Source organism: Sceloporus occidentalis, unplaced genomic scaffold, assembly GCF_023333645.1.
Source record: "Sceloporus occidentalis isolate IW3139 unplaced genomic scaffold, rSceOcc1.0.p SCAF_20, whole genome shotgun sequence".
Lineage (NCBI taxonomy): Eukaryota > Metazoa > Chordata > Lepidosauria > Squamata > Phrynosomatidae > Sceloporus > Sceloporus occidentalis.
Window position 1 is genome coordinate 15,532,665 of NW_028317000.1, and position 19,926 is coordinate 15,552,590.

The window sequence follows — 19,926 nt, forward strand, 5'->3', positions numbered from 1 at the left end:
CCAGAGAGCTACAAACCACAATTCCCCGCATTCAGTTTCATTGAGCAAAGTGGTGTCAAGCTGGATTATTTCTCCATTGCGGCTGCAATAAAGATAGTCATAAAAGTCAATAAAAAGCCGGGAGGGAATGATCTCTGGCCGCCAGGGTCCAAGAGTCGTGCAACAGGCAACGTTGCGAGGGAACCACAAACAACACACAGTCTCAGAGATAAGGCAGGTGAAATCTCTCCATCTTAGCAAAGGGCAACAAGAACAAAAAGCCAAGTAGGGCTGGAAATGTTTGCTCCGATGGCAAGGTGGCCGGGAGGAAGAGTTTGACCAGGCATCCATATGCAAGCGCAAGATAAAAACAATACTTGGTGGTAAACACAGAATCTCCCATGGCCAGACACATCTGAGTGCGCAAGGAGTGACAAAAATGCTGAGGTTTTATAGCGGATAGATTGTAATTCTGAGAAAGTCTGCAAAATTACGTATGCAATAGCAGCATTTGCAAGTATTTCGCTCCTCCTTTGCAAGCCTAGAATGGCTTCTTGGAGTGGAGCTATTTTGCAAAGGAGTTGTTGTTGTTGTCGCTGCTATTATTATTATTATTATTATTATTATTATTACTATTACTATTATCATTATTATCCCACTTTTCTCCCAACATAGGGACACAAGGCAGCTATCGTTTCGTCTTTGCAAAAGTTTGCACTAATTGTGACATTAAAAGGGTTTTGTCTTTACAAAGGTTTGAACTAATTGTGGCATTAAAATGGTCTCATCTTTGCAAAGGTTTGCACTGTGACATTTTTAAACCTTTTCTCACCAGCCGCCCGGGGCACATGGAACCAGAGACAGACCAAAGAGGTTGGCACGAGACAGCGACCTTTACACTACATGCCTTGGAGTCCTGGTCTTGCCAAGGGTGGCATCCGAAATAGCATCGTCCCCCATCCTGGGCCAGCCAAGACCCATCATCCCTGTTAGACCCGATGAGACAGGTGGGATGCCGGCCGTCTGCCAAGGAGGGTAAAGGTAAGACAGAGAGCAAGGCTTTGCAAGGAGAAGATCTACTTGATCTCAGGGGTCACCCTGAAGATACCACACAGACAGCTGGCATTCTGTTGATGCCCTGCAAATATTGCTGGGCAAAGCAAACAAAGTCCAGCTCGGTTGGATGGCGTTTCAAAGCAGAACTGCAGAGCCAAATATACAGACAATAATAAGATTCCCCTAATCCCCTTAACCCTCCCTTCTTCTGCTAAAAATTGCACATAAACATCAAGATACAAGGATCTGAGCAGGCCCTCTGATCTAGAACCCACTGCATCGAATCTAGGTCCTGTGCCCTCTGGCTCGGGGCAGACCGAAATGGACTGGATTCTCAAGCAGAAGTCTGGTCCGGAACCCATTTTCTGCTGGTCTAGAACGAACACCTACCAACCTTGGACTGGTGCCGTCCTGATCTAGAACCCACAACCTTCATCCTGGCACCCCCTGAACTCTGGTCTAGAACCTCTGTTCCAGGAACAGATGATAGAAACCAGTTCTGTTTTCAAAAAGTAGAAAGAGAGCGGACACTGAGCCGCGGCTTAAGGATCTGGGCGTGTTTGGACTGGAGGTTAAGAAAGGGACCTGAGAGCCCTGTTTAAGTATCTGAAAGGCTATGATTCTGCGGATGGAGAAAGCTTGTTTTCTGCTGCTCCAGAGACTGGGATATGGAGCAATGGATGCAAAGTACAGGATGCTTTGATTGAGATTTCCTGCATGGCAGAAGGGGGTTGGACTGGATGACCCTTGGGGACCCTTCCAACTCTAGGATTCAATAAAAGTATCACAGCCTTTCCACCAAACCAGGTTCAGTTCCGCTTGGGTAGCCCTTCTCAAGTTCACACTATAACCCAGAGTGAACTCATTGCCCCTCGATGTTGGTGCTTTGGGTTGCAGACTAAGCAACTCCATTCTGCTGAACTTTCTGCCCCGCAACCCAATCCAGATGGTATCATATAACCCATCATCTTAAATAACAAGTGCCCCAAGCCAAGGAGGCTTTGCAACTCAAAGTCTTAAACAGCCACGGTAAAGTTACATAAGATTCATGTTCGTGTCCAACAACCCCAGAGAAAAGTATGCATAAACACCTAGGAAGGATCCAGTGTGCGAAAGAAAGTCGCTGGGGATACACAGAAAAGCAAAGGGCAGTTGTATAAATATGAAATCCAATAAACTTTTGAGCAAGCCCAACTGAATGCAGTGGCATTTACTCCTGAGTAATGGAGCGCCCGATGATGGCATTCATTTCCATTTTGTGACGCAACAACATACCGTTCCACAATGGGAAGCTGACCTCTGCAGAATGGAATTGAGCTCCATTCCACCGCAACAACTACATTCCAAAGTGGAATTTACTCCTAGCAAAATTTCTTCCTCCTGATGTTCTTGTTAATCCTCCCAAAGGGCCTTGTGTCTGAATAGAAAGGATGAGAACCATGGCTGGAAACACTGGGGTTGTCCCTTGCAGGGTTGCGCATTGGGCTCCTCTTTTTAAATGACACCTTCTGTGGGAGCATCTGCTCTGTGCAAACCATGCAAGCAATTGCACACCCTGGGATTTGTGGTTCTACCGGGCCTTTCGCCTTCCGAGTGCCTTGAGCCCCTATATTCCAGAGGGAGATGCTCACAGCCCATCCGGGGATGGCATGTTTCAGGACGGCATTTTTGGGAACGGTACATTTAGGCACGGCACGCTTTGCAAGGGCACGTTTCAGGGCAGCGCTGTCCATGCCAAAGCTGTACAGAGGTTGGCAGCTCTGGAAGGAAAGGGACTGAGACATGTGAGACCCAAAGAAGATCTGGAGTCAACAATTCTATGATTCTATGAACCTCCACCAAGCCGGTGCCATTTACACTTTGCAGGCCTCCTTAAAGTTAAAGAGAGACGGCGTGGTGCAGCGCTTTCAGAGTTGGACTATGGCCCTGGAGACCAGGGTTTGAATCCCCGGTCGAGCATAAAAAACCCTTTGGACAAGTCACACTCTCTCAGCCTTAGAGGATGGCAATGGCAAACCCCATTGGAATAAACCTGCCAAGAAAACCCTATAATAAGTTTGCCTTAGGGTTGCTGTAAAAGTCAAGAATGACTCGGAGGCACACAAAGTTTTTAAAGCTTCTGACTTTGGTTGCATCTACATTACAGAACTGAACTGCCATGGCTCCGTGCTGTGGAATCCTGGGATTTCTAGAGCTCTCAGACAAAGAAGGCTGAACCCCCCACCAAACTACAAATCCTAGAATTTGCACCATGGCATAAGTTGGCAACAACTTGAAAGCAAACATAATGTCTCCTCTGCATAGAAGAAGCACTAAGAACCCCTTTTCTGAATTGTGAAGAGGCTTAATGGGGATGTTGGCAAGAACAACTGGGGCACACTGGGGCACAACGCACCCCTGTGTACAGAATTCCCAACCAACATGGGCCTTGCAGTCGAGAACGATTCTTCCCTAAGAATAACGGTTGCAAAAATGTCTGCCCTAAAGTTACCTGTAAATCACAGGTGGGGCAAATATATATGTATTTCTTGGAGCATATGTGCCAGGGAGCACAGTTTCCCCGCATGAATGGCTGGCACCTGTAAAAAGTACACTAGGAACACTGAAGGTCAATGCCACAAGGTGTTGTGCGTCTGTTTGTAAGGGTTATTGCCTTCATGTGACTCACTCCTAGCCTTGATGGTGGAAATAAAAACATCACAATTGCAAGCAGGGATGGTCCAGAAACTCTGCGGAATTTTCCAGCGAAGGCGCAATCGGAAAACGCATCACCGAACAACAGCCAACGGTTCCTCGCCTTGCACTCTTCGACACGCCTTGGGGCAAGGTTTTCCACATGGCAATAAACTGGTATTAGGGATTTGGAACCCATTTCAGGTCTGCAACCCCTGCCGGATGCATGTGCAAAGTCTGAACCCGTTTTGGAAACATGCGCAAATACAGAACCCGTTGCAGATACATGTGCAAATTTGGAACCCGTTTCGGACACATGTGTAAATCGGGAACACATTTCAGATATTTATGAGAAGTCACAGATCACCCCAGTGCTACCGTGGGGGGAAAGTGTGATAGGAAATGATGTCAAACTGGTACGCTCTCATTCCTAAACTGGTGCAATTGTGGTACGACAGCATCCCAACGCAATCAACTCCCATCCAATACCATTTTCAAGGTGATGCTCTCGCTGTGGGATTCCTCCCAACGGCCTGGTCCTGGTCCCTGAGACCTGAAACCCATTTCGGGAGGAGGATTTAGCTCTCCAAGCGTAACCCTATCCCCTCCCTGGACGGATTCCAGATGGGTGTTTTTGATGGCTCAGCACTAGCGGGTTTGCAAATCCCAGAAGCATCTGTTTACACATAGCAGCTGTCCCTGGGGGGACTTTTTACATCCTATACATGGAGAGATCTATATCCAGAGGCCTTTCCTGGAAGTTGTTTACCGCCACAGAAAGCTGACAAGGGGTCCAATGGGACCAGGAGAGGGGCAGCCATTAACTATTCTGCCACTCTCGTCCCCATCATCCCCTACAAGGAGATGGAGCTCAGGTCTGTTCTTGGCCAAAGTGGGTTCAAAAATAAGCCAACGAAAAGGAAAATAACCCAGAGAGCAGGTAAAGGGCAACTGAATGGGTTTGAATTCCAAAGTGGGAGCCATGCAACCCTCCAGAAGAAGTCGGATTGCAGCTCCAGCAGCCCTTTCCTCCAATTGTGTGACTGTTTCCTTCCTTTGTATCATGAACAAAAAGTCTTATTCTTTTCCCCGCAACCAAAGAACACAATTTATTGCCATTTATCCTTTGGGAGCATTAATGGAGAAAAGGGGTATTGTGAAGACGAAGGCTTTTCATGGCCGTTTTTTGTGGGTTTTTTGGACCATGAACATGGCCACACAGCTTGAAACCCCCACAAAAAAGGGGGTATTTCTTGCAAGCAAGATTTCCAGGAAGGGTGTTGCATCGGTGGGTTGGTGTAGGAGGGGTTGATGGGTCATGGAGAAGAAAGAGAAGGCTTGGCAATGGGGAAGTTTGAGTGTTTGTGAAACCGGGGGCACTCCCCTTTGGTTCACAGAGAGAGTGATGCTAAGAAAGGCTGATCTCCCGAAGCCTTCCTTGGTTGGCTGAGAGGGATTCCAGGCGCATAGGGATTGGGAGAGGCCTCTGTGCATGTGGGCATCCATGTGCCAGCAGCGTGGCCTCCTGAGTCAGGAGGAAACCCAAGCACTGCCTCCCACTTCTCTTGCAAAGTATGCTCAGCTTTCACACAGTCCTTGCTTGCGCTGAGAGAAAGGCCTTGGGCATCATCAGACTTCCTTCTTAAGAGGTCCCCAACTTTCCAAATCTGTTCTCATGCGCACAAACTCCTAGGGTTTTCAAGTCCGAAGGGTCCCTCAGGGGTCATTTAATCTGGCCATGCAGAAAAATATAATAATGCGCCCCTGGAAGACATCCCTCCAACCGCTGTTTAGAATTATGTGTTTATAATTTGCTGTGTCCACAGATTCTGCCTCCATGGATTCAACCTTCTGCACACATACAGTGTAGATAGATACAGAGATAGATATATATTTGTTGTGTGCCTCCGAGCATTGGACTTGGACTTGAGACCAGGGTTCGAATCCCGGCTCGGCCATGGAAACCAATGGGGTGACTTTGGGCAGGTCACACTCTCTTGGCCTCGGAGGGATGCAAAGGCAAAGTCAACTCTGGCACGCCTTCTTGCATCTCTCCCAAAGCACACCCGATTCCTCACATCCAGGTGAGTCACTGGGGAAGAGATTTGCATGGAGCGCATTTCCTGGCAGCGTTTGGGAACATCTAGAGGCGGTTAGTGCAATGAGACATGCCAAAATGACAACACATCCGGTGTGGGGTACTATCCCTCTTCCATAAATCCAATGGGTGACTTTGGGCAAGTCACACTCTCTCAGCCTCAGAGAAAGGCAAGGGCACCCTAGAAGATTCATTCTTCTCTGGACTTTGGACTTCAAGTCTGGCTCAAGACCCAAAGTATGGAGCGGCCACTCTGTTCTGGGGACTTTATTGTACCCGTTTTTTGGCACGTTATGGGTACGAAAAGAGGACGCTTGTGTGCGCGCGTGACCGCCCCAAAACGGATTTTACCACACGGCAAAGCGTCCCCCAAAAGGCCCCGTTCCATTCCGTTGTGGCAATCCGTCCCGGTTCAGTGCTGAGGCGCGTGAAATGTTCTGGTCAGAAGTCTCTCGACCGAGCAAAATGGCGCCCAAAATGGCGGCCGCGGGCGCACACACGAGCATCCTATTTTCATACTCGTAACATGCCAAAAAACGGGTGCGATAAAGTTCTGGGTCTTGAAAACATTGGCATTCCTCATTGGGGGTCCCTTTGGAGAATGAAACCCCCTCCCCATGTGAAGGGAAATTCAGACACTGCCTGGGATGTGTAGTTTGGTGAAACGTATAGCCTTCTCTGCCAGAGCTATGCGCCCAAATTGTCTCTGGCTTATGGCGACCGTAAGGCAAACCTATCGCAGGGTTTTCTGGGCAAGTTTCTCTCTATTCTCCGATGCTTTGCACTTTTTGGGAACAAAACCGGCTCCAGGTTCTCTCTTGGCCTTTCATTTTTGCAAACACCAGAGGCCTGCTTTTATTCTCAATGCAACTTTGGGTTATATTTAGGCCTTTCTCATGGGAGATATGGCTCACACACACACAGACACACACACACACAAACACACCCAAGGGTTGTTCCTGTTGTGGCCACATTTGCTGACAGTGTGTGCCAGCTCAGAGGGGTGATGCTCTGGGGAAGTGAGCCCCGATTGGCCGGCGGCAGGGATCATGCAGAGCCCGATTGGCCAGAGGCCTTCTCCCACGAGGAGGCCATGCTCCCGGCGCATGATCCTGCTGTGCGAGGCTTGGTGTGGCCTCCGCTTGCACACTCCCAGAGAACACTCTGTGCTTTCCGCCACCTCCTCCTCCTCCGCCGGCTCCAAGAAGACATGATGCTCCCAGGCCAAGAAGAGACAGTGCCTGGAAGAACCAGTTTTTGGGGAGGTGGCATGAGCTAGGCCTTGGCCTCCACTCAGCCCGATGGGCTTTGGAGTCCTTGCTGGCATGGTGGCTCAGCACTTTGAAACAGAGGCTGGATGGCCTTTGGTCACAAGGAGGCTTGGGTGGTGTCTTATTCCTGCATGGCAGAATGGCGTTGGACGGTGGACCGGATGACCCCTTGGGGTACCTTCCAACTCTGGAATCCTATGTATTCCTGCATGGCATAAAGGAGTTCAGCTGGATGGCCCTTAGGGTCCCTTCCAATTCTGGGATTCTATGAATCTACAATAGGATTTCCCAATATATTGACCAGCCTTTCAATCATTGTGTCTTCCTGCATGGCAGAAGTGGGTCAGAATGGATGACCCTTGGGGTCCCTTCCGACTCTAGGATCCTATGTATTCCTGCATGGCACTAACAGGTTCAACTGGCTGGCCCTTAGGAACCCTTCCAACTCTAGGAATCTATGAATCTCTAATAGGATTTCCCAATATATTGACCAGCCTTTCAATCATTTATTGATTGTGTGTTCCTGAATGGCAGAAGTGTGTTGGACTAGATGACCCTTAATAGTCCCTTCCGACTCTAGGATTCTATGTATTCCTGCATGGCAGAAGGAGGGTTGGACTATATGACCCTTAGCAATCCCTTCCAACCCTAGAATCCTATGTATTCCTGCATGGCTGAAGTGGGTTGGAATGGATGACCCTTAGTACTCCCTTCCAAACCTAGGCTCCTATGTATTCCTGGATGGCTCTAGTGGGTTCGACTGGGTGGCCCTTGGGGCCCCTTCCACCTTTGGGAGCTATGTTCCCGAGTCTATATTCCCAGATCCGATGCAGTCCAGGATTTGTAACTCCAGTCCCTAGGTGTAACCAGACCTCGGAGTAGTTAATTCTGGATTGCAAATCCCAGAATCCCCCACCCAGCTGTAGTCCAGAATTATTTTTCCCCCAAGTCCTGATCATATTTGTCCATTTCCCCACTCCTCTCTTCCTCCTCTTCATTTCATTTTCTCATTCGGGGCTTTTGGGAACCTGTGACTCAGAGAAAAGCCCAGTTTCTGCCGAATGACACACAAACACACTCCCAGCGGTGATAAAGGAAGGATGGATGTCGTGCTAAAAATACAATCTCCAGCTCATCGCCCTCCTTCTTTCCTTCTTTCCTTCCTTCAGCAAGGCCTCTCAAGGCAAAGAAAGAAGTCATCCCTATAGGAAAACTACAGGGAAATGGAATGGGAGACGCAGTAGTCCTATCAGCTCTTGCTTGCTGTGTCCCATAGGCGACCCTAAAAGGGTCATGGGTCATTTGGGGCAAGATGGTGGCTATGAAGCTGAGAGAGCGTGACTTGCCCAGAGTCACCCCATAGGTTCCCATGATGGACTCAGGACTCGAACCCTGGTCTCCCGGAGTTGTATGGCTCCATTATTTGCTATATCCCAGTTGGAGCTGGTTTGCTTTTGAGCAAGCAAGACTCACTGCCTTTAGAAAAGACCTGCTCTTGGGTTACTACTAGATTAAAAATGATTAGATTAAGATGATAGATAGATAGATAGATAGATAGATAGATAGATAGATAGATCGATCGATCAGCCCAGTGCCTAGAATTTTTGGGACTCTCCTTATGGGAGTCTCTGGCTTTCTCTGTGCATGTGCCACAATGCTCTCTTGCTAGAAAACTCCAACTTGTGGTTTTGTTGACCAAGTTGCAAAAGTGAGAGGGCATCGAGCGATAAGATTAGACTAATGCAAAGGATAAGCCTCCAGATAACATTCAACAAGGCCAGGAGGAGAACAGGTAGCTCATAAAATCTACTACTACTACTATTATTCTTAGTAGTAGTAGTATTACAAAATTAAACAACTGCAAATGGTTATCATGACTGTTATATTTAATGTGGGACTCCATTCAGTGCTCTCCTCTGGATCAATTGCAAGTGGTTTTGCATCATGGCTTTAATTTTAATGTGGGAATCCATTCCATGCTCTGCTCCAGTGCATGGAGAGCAAAGTTCATGAGTGCTGTTGCTGCTGTGGCCTGCAGTCCCAAGATGTTTTCTTTCTTGGAAGCTGTGGCGCAGATCCAGCGCATGTCTCAGTGAGAAAGGCCCACGCCGTGTCCCAGGCCTGCCATTGGTGGGGAGCGCATGCCCAGGCGCTTCCCATTGGTCGCCCGGCCTGGTTCACATGGAGATCCACTCGGAGGGCACGTGATTCTTTGGGCTGTTGACAAGGATGGGCGTGTGGGCTGCTCCCAGTCTTGAGTTCCGATCCTGGGCAGCCGGCCAGGTCTTCTCTGCCTTTCCTATTTCAGACAAGAAATGTGAGCTTAAGGGCAAGGAGGGGAAGCCGACAGGAAAAGCAAATGTTCAGGGAAACCGTTGCCACTCATGCGCTTTTTAAAACAGATGAAGCGGTTGAGCATCGGACCGGAGGCCAGGGTTCGAATCCCCATTCGGCCACGGGAAACCTTGGGAGAGTCACACTCTCTCAGCCTCAGGGTAAGGCCATGACAAAGGCCCTCTGAACAAATTAGGCCAAGGAAACACACTGTGAAAAGTTTGCCTGAGGGTTGCCATAGGTCAGAAATGACTGGAAGGCACATATCTATTCTATATCCTATCCTATCCATCCATCCATCCTCTATATACCTTTTTTTGTCTAATCAGTCTCTCACCTCTTTTGCCTTTTACCATCTATCTATCTATCTATCTATCTATCTATCTATCTATCTATCCATCCATCCGCATCAACTTCTCCACAAAGGCTGTTGAAGAGAGGAGGAGGGTGTTAAGAACTGTTCTGCGCCGGGTGTGAAATGCATTAGGTACGCATTAGGTACGCCACCGGCGCATGCCTTTCTAGCCACAGCCTGTTCCTTGGGCGGCCCTCACATTTGCCAGCTGCCCAGAAGGAGAATCGTACACAATGTGCCTATGTGGCCCGATGCATGTTGGCGCTGGAGGCGGCGGTGTGGTGTCTCGCACCCATGTCCCTATGAGTAGAGCCCCCCCTGCCTAAACCTGACTCACTCCAGCCTCCATTCCCAGCGAAACACCGAGTTGCAGTTTTTAAAATAACACGCTTGAGAGGTTTGCATGTTATGCGCCGTTTAAGCAAACATCCGGTGAGATCATTCGGGTCAGGAATGCTCACGAACACTCACTTTCTTTCCAAGAAAGAAAACCAAATTGGAAGGAAAGAGAAGGACATCGTGATCAGGTCTATTTTATTTTAATATTGCATGTATTTATATGGTGTTGGTGTTGTTGCGCACCAAGTTGTTCCATGCAGACAATGCTAAGGATCTGCATTCCTGATTTCTTCTATCTATCTTAAGATTCCTACAATCTCAGCTCCCTTGCAAGTCCTTTGTGCATCCATCTTGGTCTCTTTAGGCATCTTCCCATGCTCATCCTCCCTGCAATGGTTTGCAATGGTGCCTTGGAGCCATTGAATCTTCATGAAATTCCCATTGATTATGAACCCTCTTCCCAAATAGGGATGACTCTTGGAACTCATGATAGGAACCAGAATCCCAAAGCATCGGTTCCCCAGAAAACAGCACAAAACTTTCATATATGGGAAGCCGCTGCTCTGCGAACATTATTCGAACCCGAACGACGGCATGCTTTTTGTCCCCTTTGGACACCAATGCACATTCCAGAGCCGAGCCAAAGAGAGGAGGGAAACAAGGAGGACGGAGGACAGAACAGAAAACAAACTGGGAGCGACCCTTTAAACCCGATCTGCAGAAATGCGCGCAGCTGTCAAGAGCATGGCAAGGAACGCCGTCTCCTGTTTGTTAACCTGATGGCATTTTAACGCTTAGGTGCACGGCCTGGTTGCAAAGTTGGCAACCGGTCAAGCTGTCAAATGAGGACCTTTGCAAAACATATGCCCTAAATGACCATTCATGCCTTACGGAACGTGGACAAGAGGCCACAGGTTTGCATCTATGCGCAAGCAAAGAGGCAGGGAAAGTGGCCAGAGAGTGTGTCCTTTCCAAGCAAAGGATGGATTGCCTATTTTTTGCAACCTCTCTCTGCTTTTGGGAGCCCAACCTGTTGAACACCAGCCTTATTGCCGCCTGTTCCTACTCCTTTGGTCTGAGTCAATAAAGACAATCTTGTTTTCTTCCTAGCCAGTTCTCCGCCCCCTTCTTTTATTTTCTGTCTTTCTTTCTCTCTCCGCTCATCCCTCCCTTATGAACCCACTACACTCCGTCATGCGCTGTTTGTGGTGTACCTTTCCCTTCCACCGCAAAAGCAGTTTTGCAATCGAGGAAGGGAACATAATATTTACCCTCTTTCTCTCAGGAAAACAGATGCCAGCAGCAGCAGCAGCTGCCTCCTTGGCTTTGGTTTCCCAGCTTTGAACTCAGGACCAGAGCAGAGAGTCAAGTGGGAAGGCAGGAGCCCTAACTGATAGGCAACACTGCCCGGGGGGGGGAGTTTCCCACTGGAGCATCACTGCTTTACAAAAGAAAGGAATGAAATGCCAGGGTTTACGTTTGGATTTTGCTGGGCTCCTGATGAAGAAGGAAGGGAGGTGTTCTTGGGTGCAAAGGAACCCTGGCAATGGATTGCAAAGATATGCATCAGGACACTGGCAAGAGTGTGCCAATGTGCATCAAGCACGTCTGAGGAACACTGGGTTCTGAAGTGCATCTGACACTTCTGAAGCACGCTGGCATCCTTATGATGCACATCCAGCACTTCTGACGTGTATCTGGCATGTCTGATGTGCCTTGGGCCCTTCTGACACACACTTGGCACTTCTGGTACACATCCAGCACATCTGATGCACACCCATCTGATGCACACTGGGCACTTCTGAAACACACCAGGCACTTGTGATGCACACTGGACACTTATGGTGTGCATTTGGCCCAATGTGCATCAGGCACCTCTGCCTCTGGCACTTTGGAAACACATCAGGCACTTGTGATGCACATTTGACGTTTCTGATGCACATTGGGCACTTCTGATGTGCATCAGGCACTTCTGCCTCTGGCACTTCGGAAACACATCAAGCACTTGTGACGCACATTTGACACTTCTGATACACATCGGGCACTTCCGATGTGCAATTGTCTTGATGTGCATCAGGCACTTCCACATCTGGCACTTTGGAAACACACCAGGCACTTGTGTGGGCGCTTATGGTGTGCCTCTGGTACACCTGATGTACACTGGGCACTACTGACGCACGTCGGGCACTTCTGGTGTGCTTCGCACATGCCTGTTGCGCCCCAGCACTTCCTAGCCCACAGAGCAAGCTTTTTCTCTGTGGTCCAGAGACTAGCAGGATACAAGTCAACAGATTCACATTAGGAGAAAAAACATTCCCTTTTGGCACACTAACTACGCACTTGTAGACTTGTGAGCCCCCTTTAATGGCTATGGCTTTAGCCGCCCGAATCCTGGGATTTCCAGCTCCGCTAAGTCCTTGGAAGTCTCTCTCAGAGAGCAATGTGCCTCCGCAAACTACGGATCTGATAACTCAGGGCCTGGAAAGGTTCCTTTGGGGATTGCAAACCCCAGACTCTCAGTGGACGAGGGTTTCTATAACCCGGTGAGCCCTTTTGTAAGATCCTCTCCTTCTCTTTCTCCAAATGATATACATCCAGAGGAGGCCAAGCCCAGATCACAGGCGCCTGGCCCTGAGCCCAGGGAAGGCAAACAGCTGGGAAGACGCCCAGATTGGGTTCTAGGAAGCGCCGAGATCGAGGGGACGCTTATGTAAGCTTGCCCAACAATGGGGCTTTCGGAGAGAACATTGCACTTGGATCAGTGCCACTCTAACTGCACATGGCTGCATCCTAGCCAATGACAGGATTTGTAGTTTGGTGGGATATTTCGCCTTCTCTGTCAGAGAACTGCAAACCCCTGGATTCAACAGGATGGAGGCCTGACATCTAAAGCAGTGTCAAACTGCATTAATTCCGCAGTGCAGATGAAGCCTCAGGCGCCAATTCTTGGTTACAAAGCGCAATGCCATCTTCACTGGCAACAGAAGGAACATCCAAGACAAAAACCTGTGACTCTCCTAACACCGTCAATTTTCTTTCTTCTGTATGATTTTTGATCATTGAGGAAGAAGCCGGTGGCGCTTCAAAGGCTTGTGTCATATATTTTATGCATTCTTGTTGGCCCAATAAAGATATCACTGCTTTGTGGGTTTGGGTTTGCTTCCCTGCAGCTTCCACCTCAAACTCTATTATAGTAACCTATTATCGAGTGCCATGCGCAGCTCCCTGATAAGAGGCCATGGGTCAGATTAAACTATAAGCGTTGCATTTGCAAAAGCGGTCGTTGGGGCCTTGGAACCGAGGCCCTCCTAATCCCTCTTTCTCCGACTCCGATGCCCAGATGCCAGTCTTGCAATGGCTAGAGCATCCATCTTGGGTCCAGCCCCCCCCCCCCCCCCCAAAAAAAAATCATCCCCTGCTTCATGCAATTTGCTGAAGATGTTGCAGAGGAGGAGAGAGGGGGAAAGAGTAGGGTTTGCTTGGCTTTCTCTGAAGGAAGAACTAAAATTAAGGCAAGGGTGCCCCCTGCAGGTCGGAATGAGAAATGGCCAGATTATTTTTTGTGGTGATGATGATGATGATGATGACGACACACGTCTCTTGCCTTGTTGCAGCTGAAACCATTTTGGAGGAAGGTGCAAATTAAATGCCAAGGTTAGAAAGATCCAATTTATGTGTTTCTTTTAATGCCTATCCTGCCTTCTTCCTCCCAAATTAAAAAAAGGTGCAAGCTTTACGGAGCTTGATGCGGACTTAGTGATGTCCCAGTGTGCAATGGTCCCAGAGTAAATGGTCCCAGTGTGCAATGGTCCCAGCATGAAATGGTCCCAGTGCAGTGGTCCCAGTGTTCAATGGTCCCATTGTAAATGGTCCCAGTGTGCAATGGTCCCATTGTAAATGGTCCCAGTGTACAGTGGTCCCAGAGTAAATGGTCCTAGTGTGCAGTGGTCCCAGCATGAAATGGTCCCAGTGAAATGGTCCCAGTGTGAAATGGTCCCATTGTAAATGGTCCCAGCATGAAATGGTCCCAGTGTGCAATGGTCCCATTGTAAATGGTCCCAGTGTGCAATGGTTCCAGAGTAAATGGTCCCAGTGTAAATGGTAAAAGGAAGAGAGAGAAACAACGGATAAATGAAATGGAAAGTACGGAGCAACGTTCTGGTTGTTTTATGCCCAAAGGGGAAGGGAAGTTGCTTGACGTTTCCAAGGGCCGCTTTGCCTGCAAGCTTCAGTGGTAAAAGAGCAAGATGGCCGATTCCAACAACTGTTTGGAGACGCTCCATCCGGTGTGGGACCCGTATCCGTTCCAGTCAAAGGCTGCATAGTCCCCACATTGGCGAGGGCTGCCTTCGGGGAAATAGCCGCCTCCACCGACACAGATCTGGAGGAGAAGAGAGAGAAAATGGGGGGATTCAGGTCGGGGGCATCATGGCATCCAGGAAGGAAAGAGGGGCAGGATTGAGGTTTGCAATGAGGGGCCTAGAAAGGAAACCTGGATGGCAAGGGGTTTGGAAGGTGAGGTCGAGAAAGGAATGGTTAAAATGGGAGCTTGGCCTTTTGGATCCTAGAAAAGCAAACTGGGGAGAGTTTGGATAGTGGGGTCGAGAAAAGACATAGGGATGGATGGGATTTGGAGTGAGGGATCAAGAACTGAATCATGGTCTACAAAGAAAAGGTGGGCGATTGGGCATAGAGTTTGGGTTTGAGAAAGAAAATAAAGGGAAGCTGGGGTTTGGGGTGTGGGATCTAGAAAGCAAACCCCAAATGTTTAGGGTTTGGACTGTGGGATCTAGAGAAGAGCAAATGGGAAAAGCTACGCACATGTTCATTGTCGCATCTGGTGACTTGGACTCCGGCGCATAGAGCCAGGGCTGCCTTCTCATTATTAAACACCCGGAACTGAATGAAGCCAGGTTCGAGGTGAGCTGGGAAAAGCATGGTTTTTAAAGAGAAAGGGAAGGGTTAGATAATAATTTTGTTATCAGAAAAAGCTTGGCGTCAGGTAGCTGTAACACCTGGATTTTTAATTCATTGCAATATTCGTATTCATTATGCTATGAGTCTCTGGAAAGCGCTGCATCGTTTCCAAGAAGGAACAGAGATAGCCAAACCTTATAGTCTTGCTTTTCCAGCAAAGCCCTATAAGCCAGGCATGCAAAAGACCATGGCACCTGAGGAAACGAAAGCCATACCTTGGGAATTGGGGGCGTAGTGGACAGAGGTCTGCTGGGCGCTGCCAGTGTCGTAGATGACCGCCACGGCCGGACCGTTGTCGTCTGGACAGCTGCCGATGCCAAACTTGACCGGGTATTTCTGGAAAGGAAGAAAGGAGACTCAAAGGAAGGGAGAAGGGATGCTTAGCTTCATGCGCAAGATTTGTGGCGCTTGTTGTGTGCCTGCAAGTCCTTTCTTAGGGTTTTCTGGGGCTGAGAGAGTGTGACTGCTCCAAAGCACTGCGCCACAATGGTCCTTATCACACCAGAGATGGAGACGTCTAGGGTTCTAGGGTTCCAGGGCCAGGGCCATATGGGTTGGTTGGTTGGGGGGTGATGGGAATTGTAGTCCTCCAATAGTAAGAAGTCCCATTTCCATCATCCCCAGGCCATGCAGCCCTCTTCCTCCTCAGGCTCCTTTCTGGAAACCTGCAGCATCCTCCAGGGCCAGGGCCATGAGGGTTGCTTGGGGGGTGATGGGAATTGTAGTCCCCCAAAACTCAAGTGTTTATCACACAGAGGTTTTTGCAGCTCAGATCCAGGGTGACTCCTGCTTCCGCTACGCGAATTCATGCCATAACGACTCTAGAGCCCTACGGCGCACTCCGGATTGCGAATGGCGCAGAAACTGAGCGCCACATTCCTCACTTGGAAGAGCCTGAGAAGGTTGCCCCCTTCCGCAGCCAGGAACCCCGTTTCGGTGTGATATCTCAAGAAAGCGGCGCTGGCCCATTCCTTCATCGGGGTGTTGTTGGGCACGTGCCAGATGCCCAGATCCCGGGCTTCCAGGTCGTAATAGCCGGGGTTCTGGAAAGCAAAGGACGGTCGAGAAATAAAGCATGGCAAGGGTGCGACTGGGAGGGTTCATGCATCTGCAACGTAGGGATAATGCAAATTTGGAGACCGCTTTAAGTGTTGTATTATTTTCCATCCCATGGAACCGAGGGATTTGCGGCTTTAACAAAACCTTCCCTGCCCAAGAGGGCTGCAAACTACAAATCCTAGGATTTCTGCAGCATGGCGTCAGACTGCGCTATTAATATAGTATAGGTGCACTCAGAGAAAGCTAAACGTCTCGCGAAACTGCAAATCCCAGGATTTCTGCAGGATGGAGCCACGGCAGTTAAAATGGCATCAAACTGCTTTATTTCTAAAGTGTAGATGTGTCTGTATCAACCTTTTTGTCATCTGTAGGACAACTTTTGCATACCTTTGCATTGGAGAAGGCCAGAAACCAGGCACGAAAGGTGGAAATAATGCACTTTGACACCACTTTAAGGGCTGTGGTTCCATATTGTGGAACCCAGGGATTTGCTGCTTGACAAGACAAATCTCAGGATTTCTGCGGGAGGCAGCCACGGCAAATGCTGCCATGCTGCTTTATTCCTGCAATGTACGTACACCCCAAAAACCCTGGTTTAGTGTTGCATCTCTGTCGCATAAATCTGGGAAGCAGAGCCTCACCTTGTAGTCGTCGCTTGTGGCCGCCATTGCGGAGCCAAAAGTGGCGTTGTTGGACCAGTTTCCGTCTCCGCCGGGCCACCTTTTGTCGTTCCCTTGCTGGCTGGACCAGCGGTCTCCTTCGCTGCATTTCCCATGGATGTTGTTCTCATGGACGCTGGCCACCAGAGTCCATCCGCCTCCGTCGGTGGTCATGTCGCAGAAGGTTTGGTAGACCTCGCCATCGTCCGTGGCCAAGAAGTACAAGCCGTCTTTGGAAAGGAAAAACCTACGTATGAAACATCTCACGGCAGCCAGAATCATGTTGTTGTTATTGTTGTTGTTTTTATATCCAGGGAAAATAAAATTATTGGACTGGGATTCCCCCCAAACCCCACTTGACGTTATGCGGCTTTGCAAATCTGTGGCTCCGTTGCAGAAATGCAAATGGCGACCCTAAGTAGAATAACATCCAGAACATTGTGTAAGGTTTGCTAATCTGTAGCTATGTAGAAATGCTAATGGTAACCCTAATAATATTCCAGAACAATTTGTAAGGTTTGCAAATCTATAGCTCTGTTGTAGAAATGTAATAGTAACCCTAATGACATCCAAAACGTTTTGTAAGGTGTGCCAACCTGTGGCTCCGTTGTAGAAATGCAATGGCAACCCCAAGCGCAATACTTTTGCAAATCTGCAGCATCTTGAACAAAAGGACTGCAGGCCCCATGTTGCTGCGAGGCTCAGAGACTGGGGAAAAGGGTGTGCAGAAGTGTCCATTGCATTTGGAAAGGCACCTTTTGGAATGGCGATTCTTCCCTAGTTTTGGTGGGGGTTTTCGGGGTACGGTTATTCTGACCCACCTGGGGCTCCTTCCAGGGACGCTTTGATTTCCTTGCAGCTTCGGGGCAGCGTTTGGGGGAAAGCGGGGGGCAGCCCTGGGTCCCTTTGGAGGCAGTCCCCTTCTTCCCATCTCACCATTAAGTCCAAAATGTCCCGCTTCAGGAAAGAGACGCAGTTGTTTGTATCTGCAAGGAACAGATTGATCGTAGCAGACATCCGCAAGAACAACAACAACAAATACAACGTCCCATTTCTTTCTTTAAGACTTGCTAGAATTGGCCAATCTTAACTTAATTCTGAATGATGTATTTATCCATTTGAAGGCAAACGTATTAATCCACGTTCCATGACCAAATGGGGATTCGAACCTTGGCCAGACGGCGGTCAAGAAACCGGAAAAAGACTTTTGGACTTGGAAGGGATGCTACGAAGGAACAAGGCAAGATCCTGAATTAAAAGATATGTCATTGAATCCCAACGTTTGAATGGTCCATGCCATCCCATTTCCCATTTCTATGGGACAGTGAAGAAAGCGGATTGCATTGGAAAGCATTGGAAACGTGGTGCTGGAGGAGAGGAATGCTGATAACATGGGATGCTAAAAGGACCAATGTTTTGGGGCCATCCAAGCCAGAACTCTCCATAGATGACTGAACCGAGGCTATCGTATTTTGGAGATATCATGAGAAGACAGGGCTCCATAGAAAATTAAATCATGCTCAGAAAGGTAGAAAGTGGAAGGAAAAGGGGAAGGCCGTATTGCAGACGGAGGGACTTGATCAAGCCACAGCCCTGCCCTTGCAAGACCTGAGCTGGACTATGGAAGATACAGGGATTTGGGGGTCTCTCATTCGTGGGTCACCAGAAGTCGGAGTCCACTTGATGGCAACAAACCAAAAGTCTAGAGTCCTCTAAAAAACAAGATTTGCACTTACCGCACCGTCGGCCTTCGGGGAACATAAAGGCACACAGCAGGAAGAAGACTACAAATCCCATCGTCTTTCTGAGCTGCAAGACCCTCTCCTATCAGCCACAGTCCAGAATTCACTCAAGCCCTCCAGGGAAAAAGAAGCAAGATGCCAGCCCTGGCTCTGGATGCAAATTTGGGGAGAGAAGAAATGTAGGTTTGGGAGAGATAGCAATGTTATCGCATCCTCCAAGGCTTGTTGCTAGAAAATGGCCAAGAGTGGGTCTACCCAGGGGGCACACAGCTATTGCAAGTTGATAGGACTTTAGCTGCCATGCGCTCACTCTCTCCTTTTGCACTCCAGGATTTGACGTTTCATGTGCATTTGCCACAAACCATTGCAAAACCGTTGCAAAAAGCGTTGGTCCCCAAACTTTAGCCTTCCAGATGTTTTGGACTTTGACTCCCAGCCGGCCCAAAGTGTAAGACGTCTGCGAGCCAAGGTCCAAAACATCTGGAGGACCAAGGTTTGGGGCTCACTGCAAAAGTCTACAGCTTCCTATAAGAGGATTCTAAGCACCACTCATTTGGTCTCACTTCCTCCTATGCCGATGCTTGGGCACCAAGCAAAGAGGGGGACCCATGCCAGGCTCCATGTCCTCTGTCTATATGGGGAGACCAAGGACTAGGCAACCCTAACCCTAAACCTTCAACTTTATTCTGCATCTACAGTTGGAGAAAAGGAGGGGAGAATTCATTCACAGCTCACCTTGTCTCTGCTTCTCCTCTCGTGGCACAAAAGCGGGACACAAGGCCTGCTCTGCGTTGTGGGTTCAAGCCCCGCTTTGTCTCCATTAATGGCTAAACCGACCTTGGCGCAAGAGAGCGAAAGTGGGGCAAGTGAGCTGGCAGCGGTCAGAGGTTGTTGACACACATGGACAGCGCACGGCAAGGCCTCCTAGAACAGGAAAAGTGCCCAGAGTGAGCATGAAACCTCTCTTGGGATATTTTATGTACAAACCACTATGCCACGCTGCTGCACATGACTTACTTCTGGTGACGGCTTTGGAGACAGTACGCTCAAGTCAGAAGATGAGGTTGCACCTAAACATTAGGATGAACTTTTATGATGGGAAGAGAGTGTATTAGTGGGCCGTTTTATGCGCCTTTCTTTATATTTATGGACTCTCCATCTTTGAACATCTCTCAGGAGTGCTTGGGTTGTGGCAGAATGGGGCTGGATTGGATGGCCTTTGGGTGCCTCTTCCAGGGCTATGATTCTGGGATACATGCAAGGCAGAATTAATGCGTTTTTGACATGGCTTTGACTGCCATCACTTTATGCTATGAGAACCTGGGATATGTAGTTTGCTGTCACCCCAGAGCTTTCTAGCTCACCAAAGCACCAAAGCCCTGGA

At 48.8% G+C, this 19,926-nt stretch overlaps 2 protein-coding genes across 5 annotated transcripts in view; one reads left to right on the forward strand and one right to left on the reverse strand.

Moving 5' to 3' along the window:
- Positions 1-19,926, forward strand: part of TM7SF2 (transmembrane 7 superfamily member 2) — a 28,997-nt gene that overhangs the window by 1,127 nt on the left and 7,944 nt on the right. For all 3 annotated transcript variants that reach the window (XM_089482883.1, XM_089482886.1, XM_089482884.1), the window contains exon 2: positions 815-1,020. The gene's annotated coding sequence lies outside the window, so the exon portion shown is untranslated. The remainder of the gene's footprint in view (positions 1-814; positions 1,021-19,926) is intronic.
- LOC149302208 (intelectin-like protein) lies at positions 14,258-19,384 on the reverse strand. Of its 2 annotated transcripts, XM_089483304.1 has the most exons (8): positions 19,278-19,384; positions 18,537-18,692; positions 17,622-17,786; positions 16,783-17,030; positions 15,967-16,125; positions 15,298-15,418; positions 14,927-15,030; positions 14,258-14,486 (listed from the first exon to the last, which is right to left on the reverse strand). In XM_089483304.1, the coding sequence occupies exons 2-8, from the start codon at positions 18,595-18,597 to the stop codon at positions 14,334-14,336; spliced, it is 1,011 nt and encodes a 336-aa protein (XP_089339430.1). In that variant the 5' UTR covers positions 18,598-18,692; positions 19,278-19,384; the 3' UTR covers positions 14,258-14,333. The 2 variants fall into 2 exon arrangements, with proteins under 2 accessions (XP_089339430.1, XP_089339431.1); XM_089483305.1 differs by lacking the exon at positions 17,622-17,786 and having other exon boundaries at positions 19,278-19,382.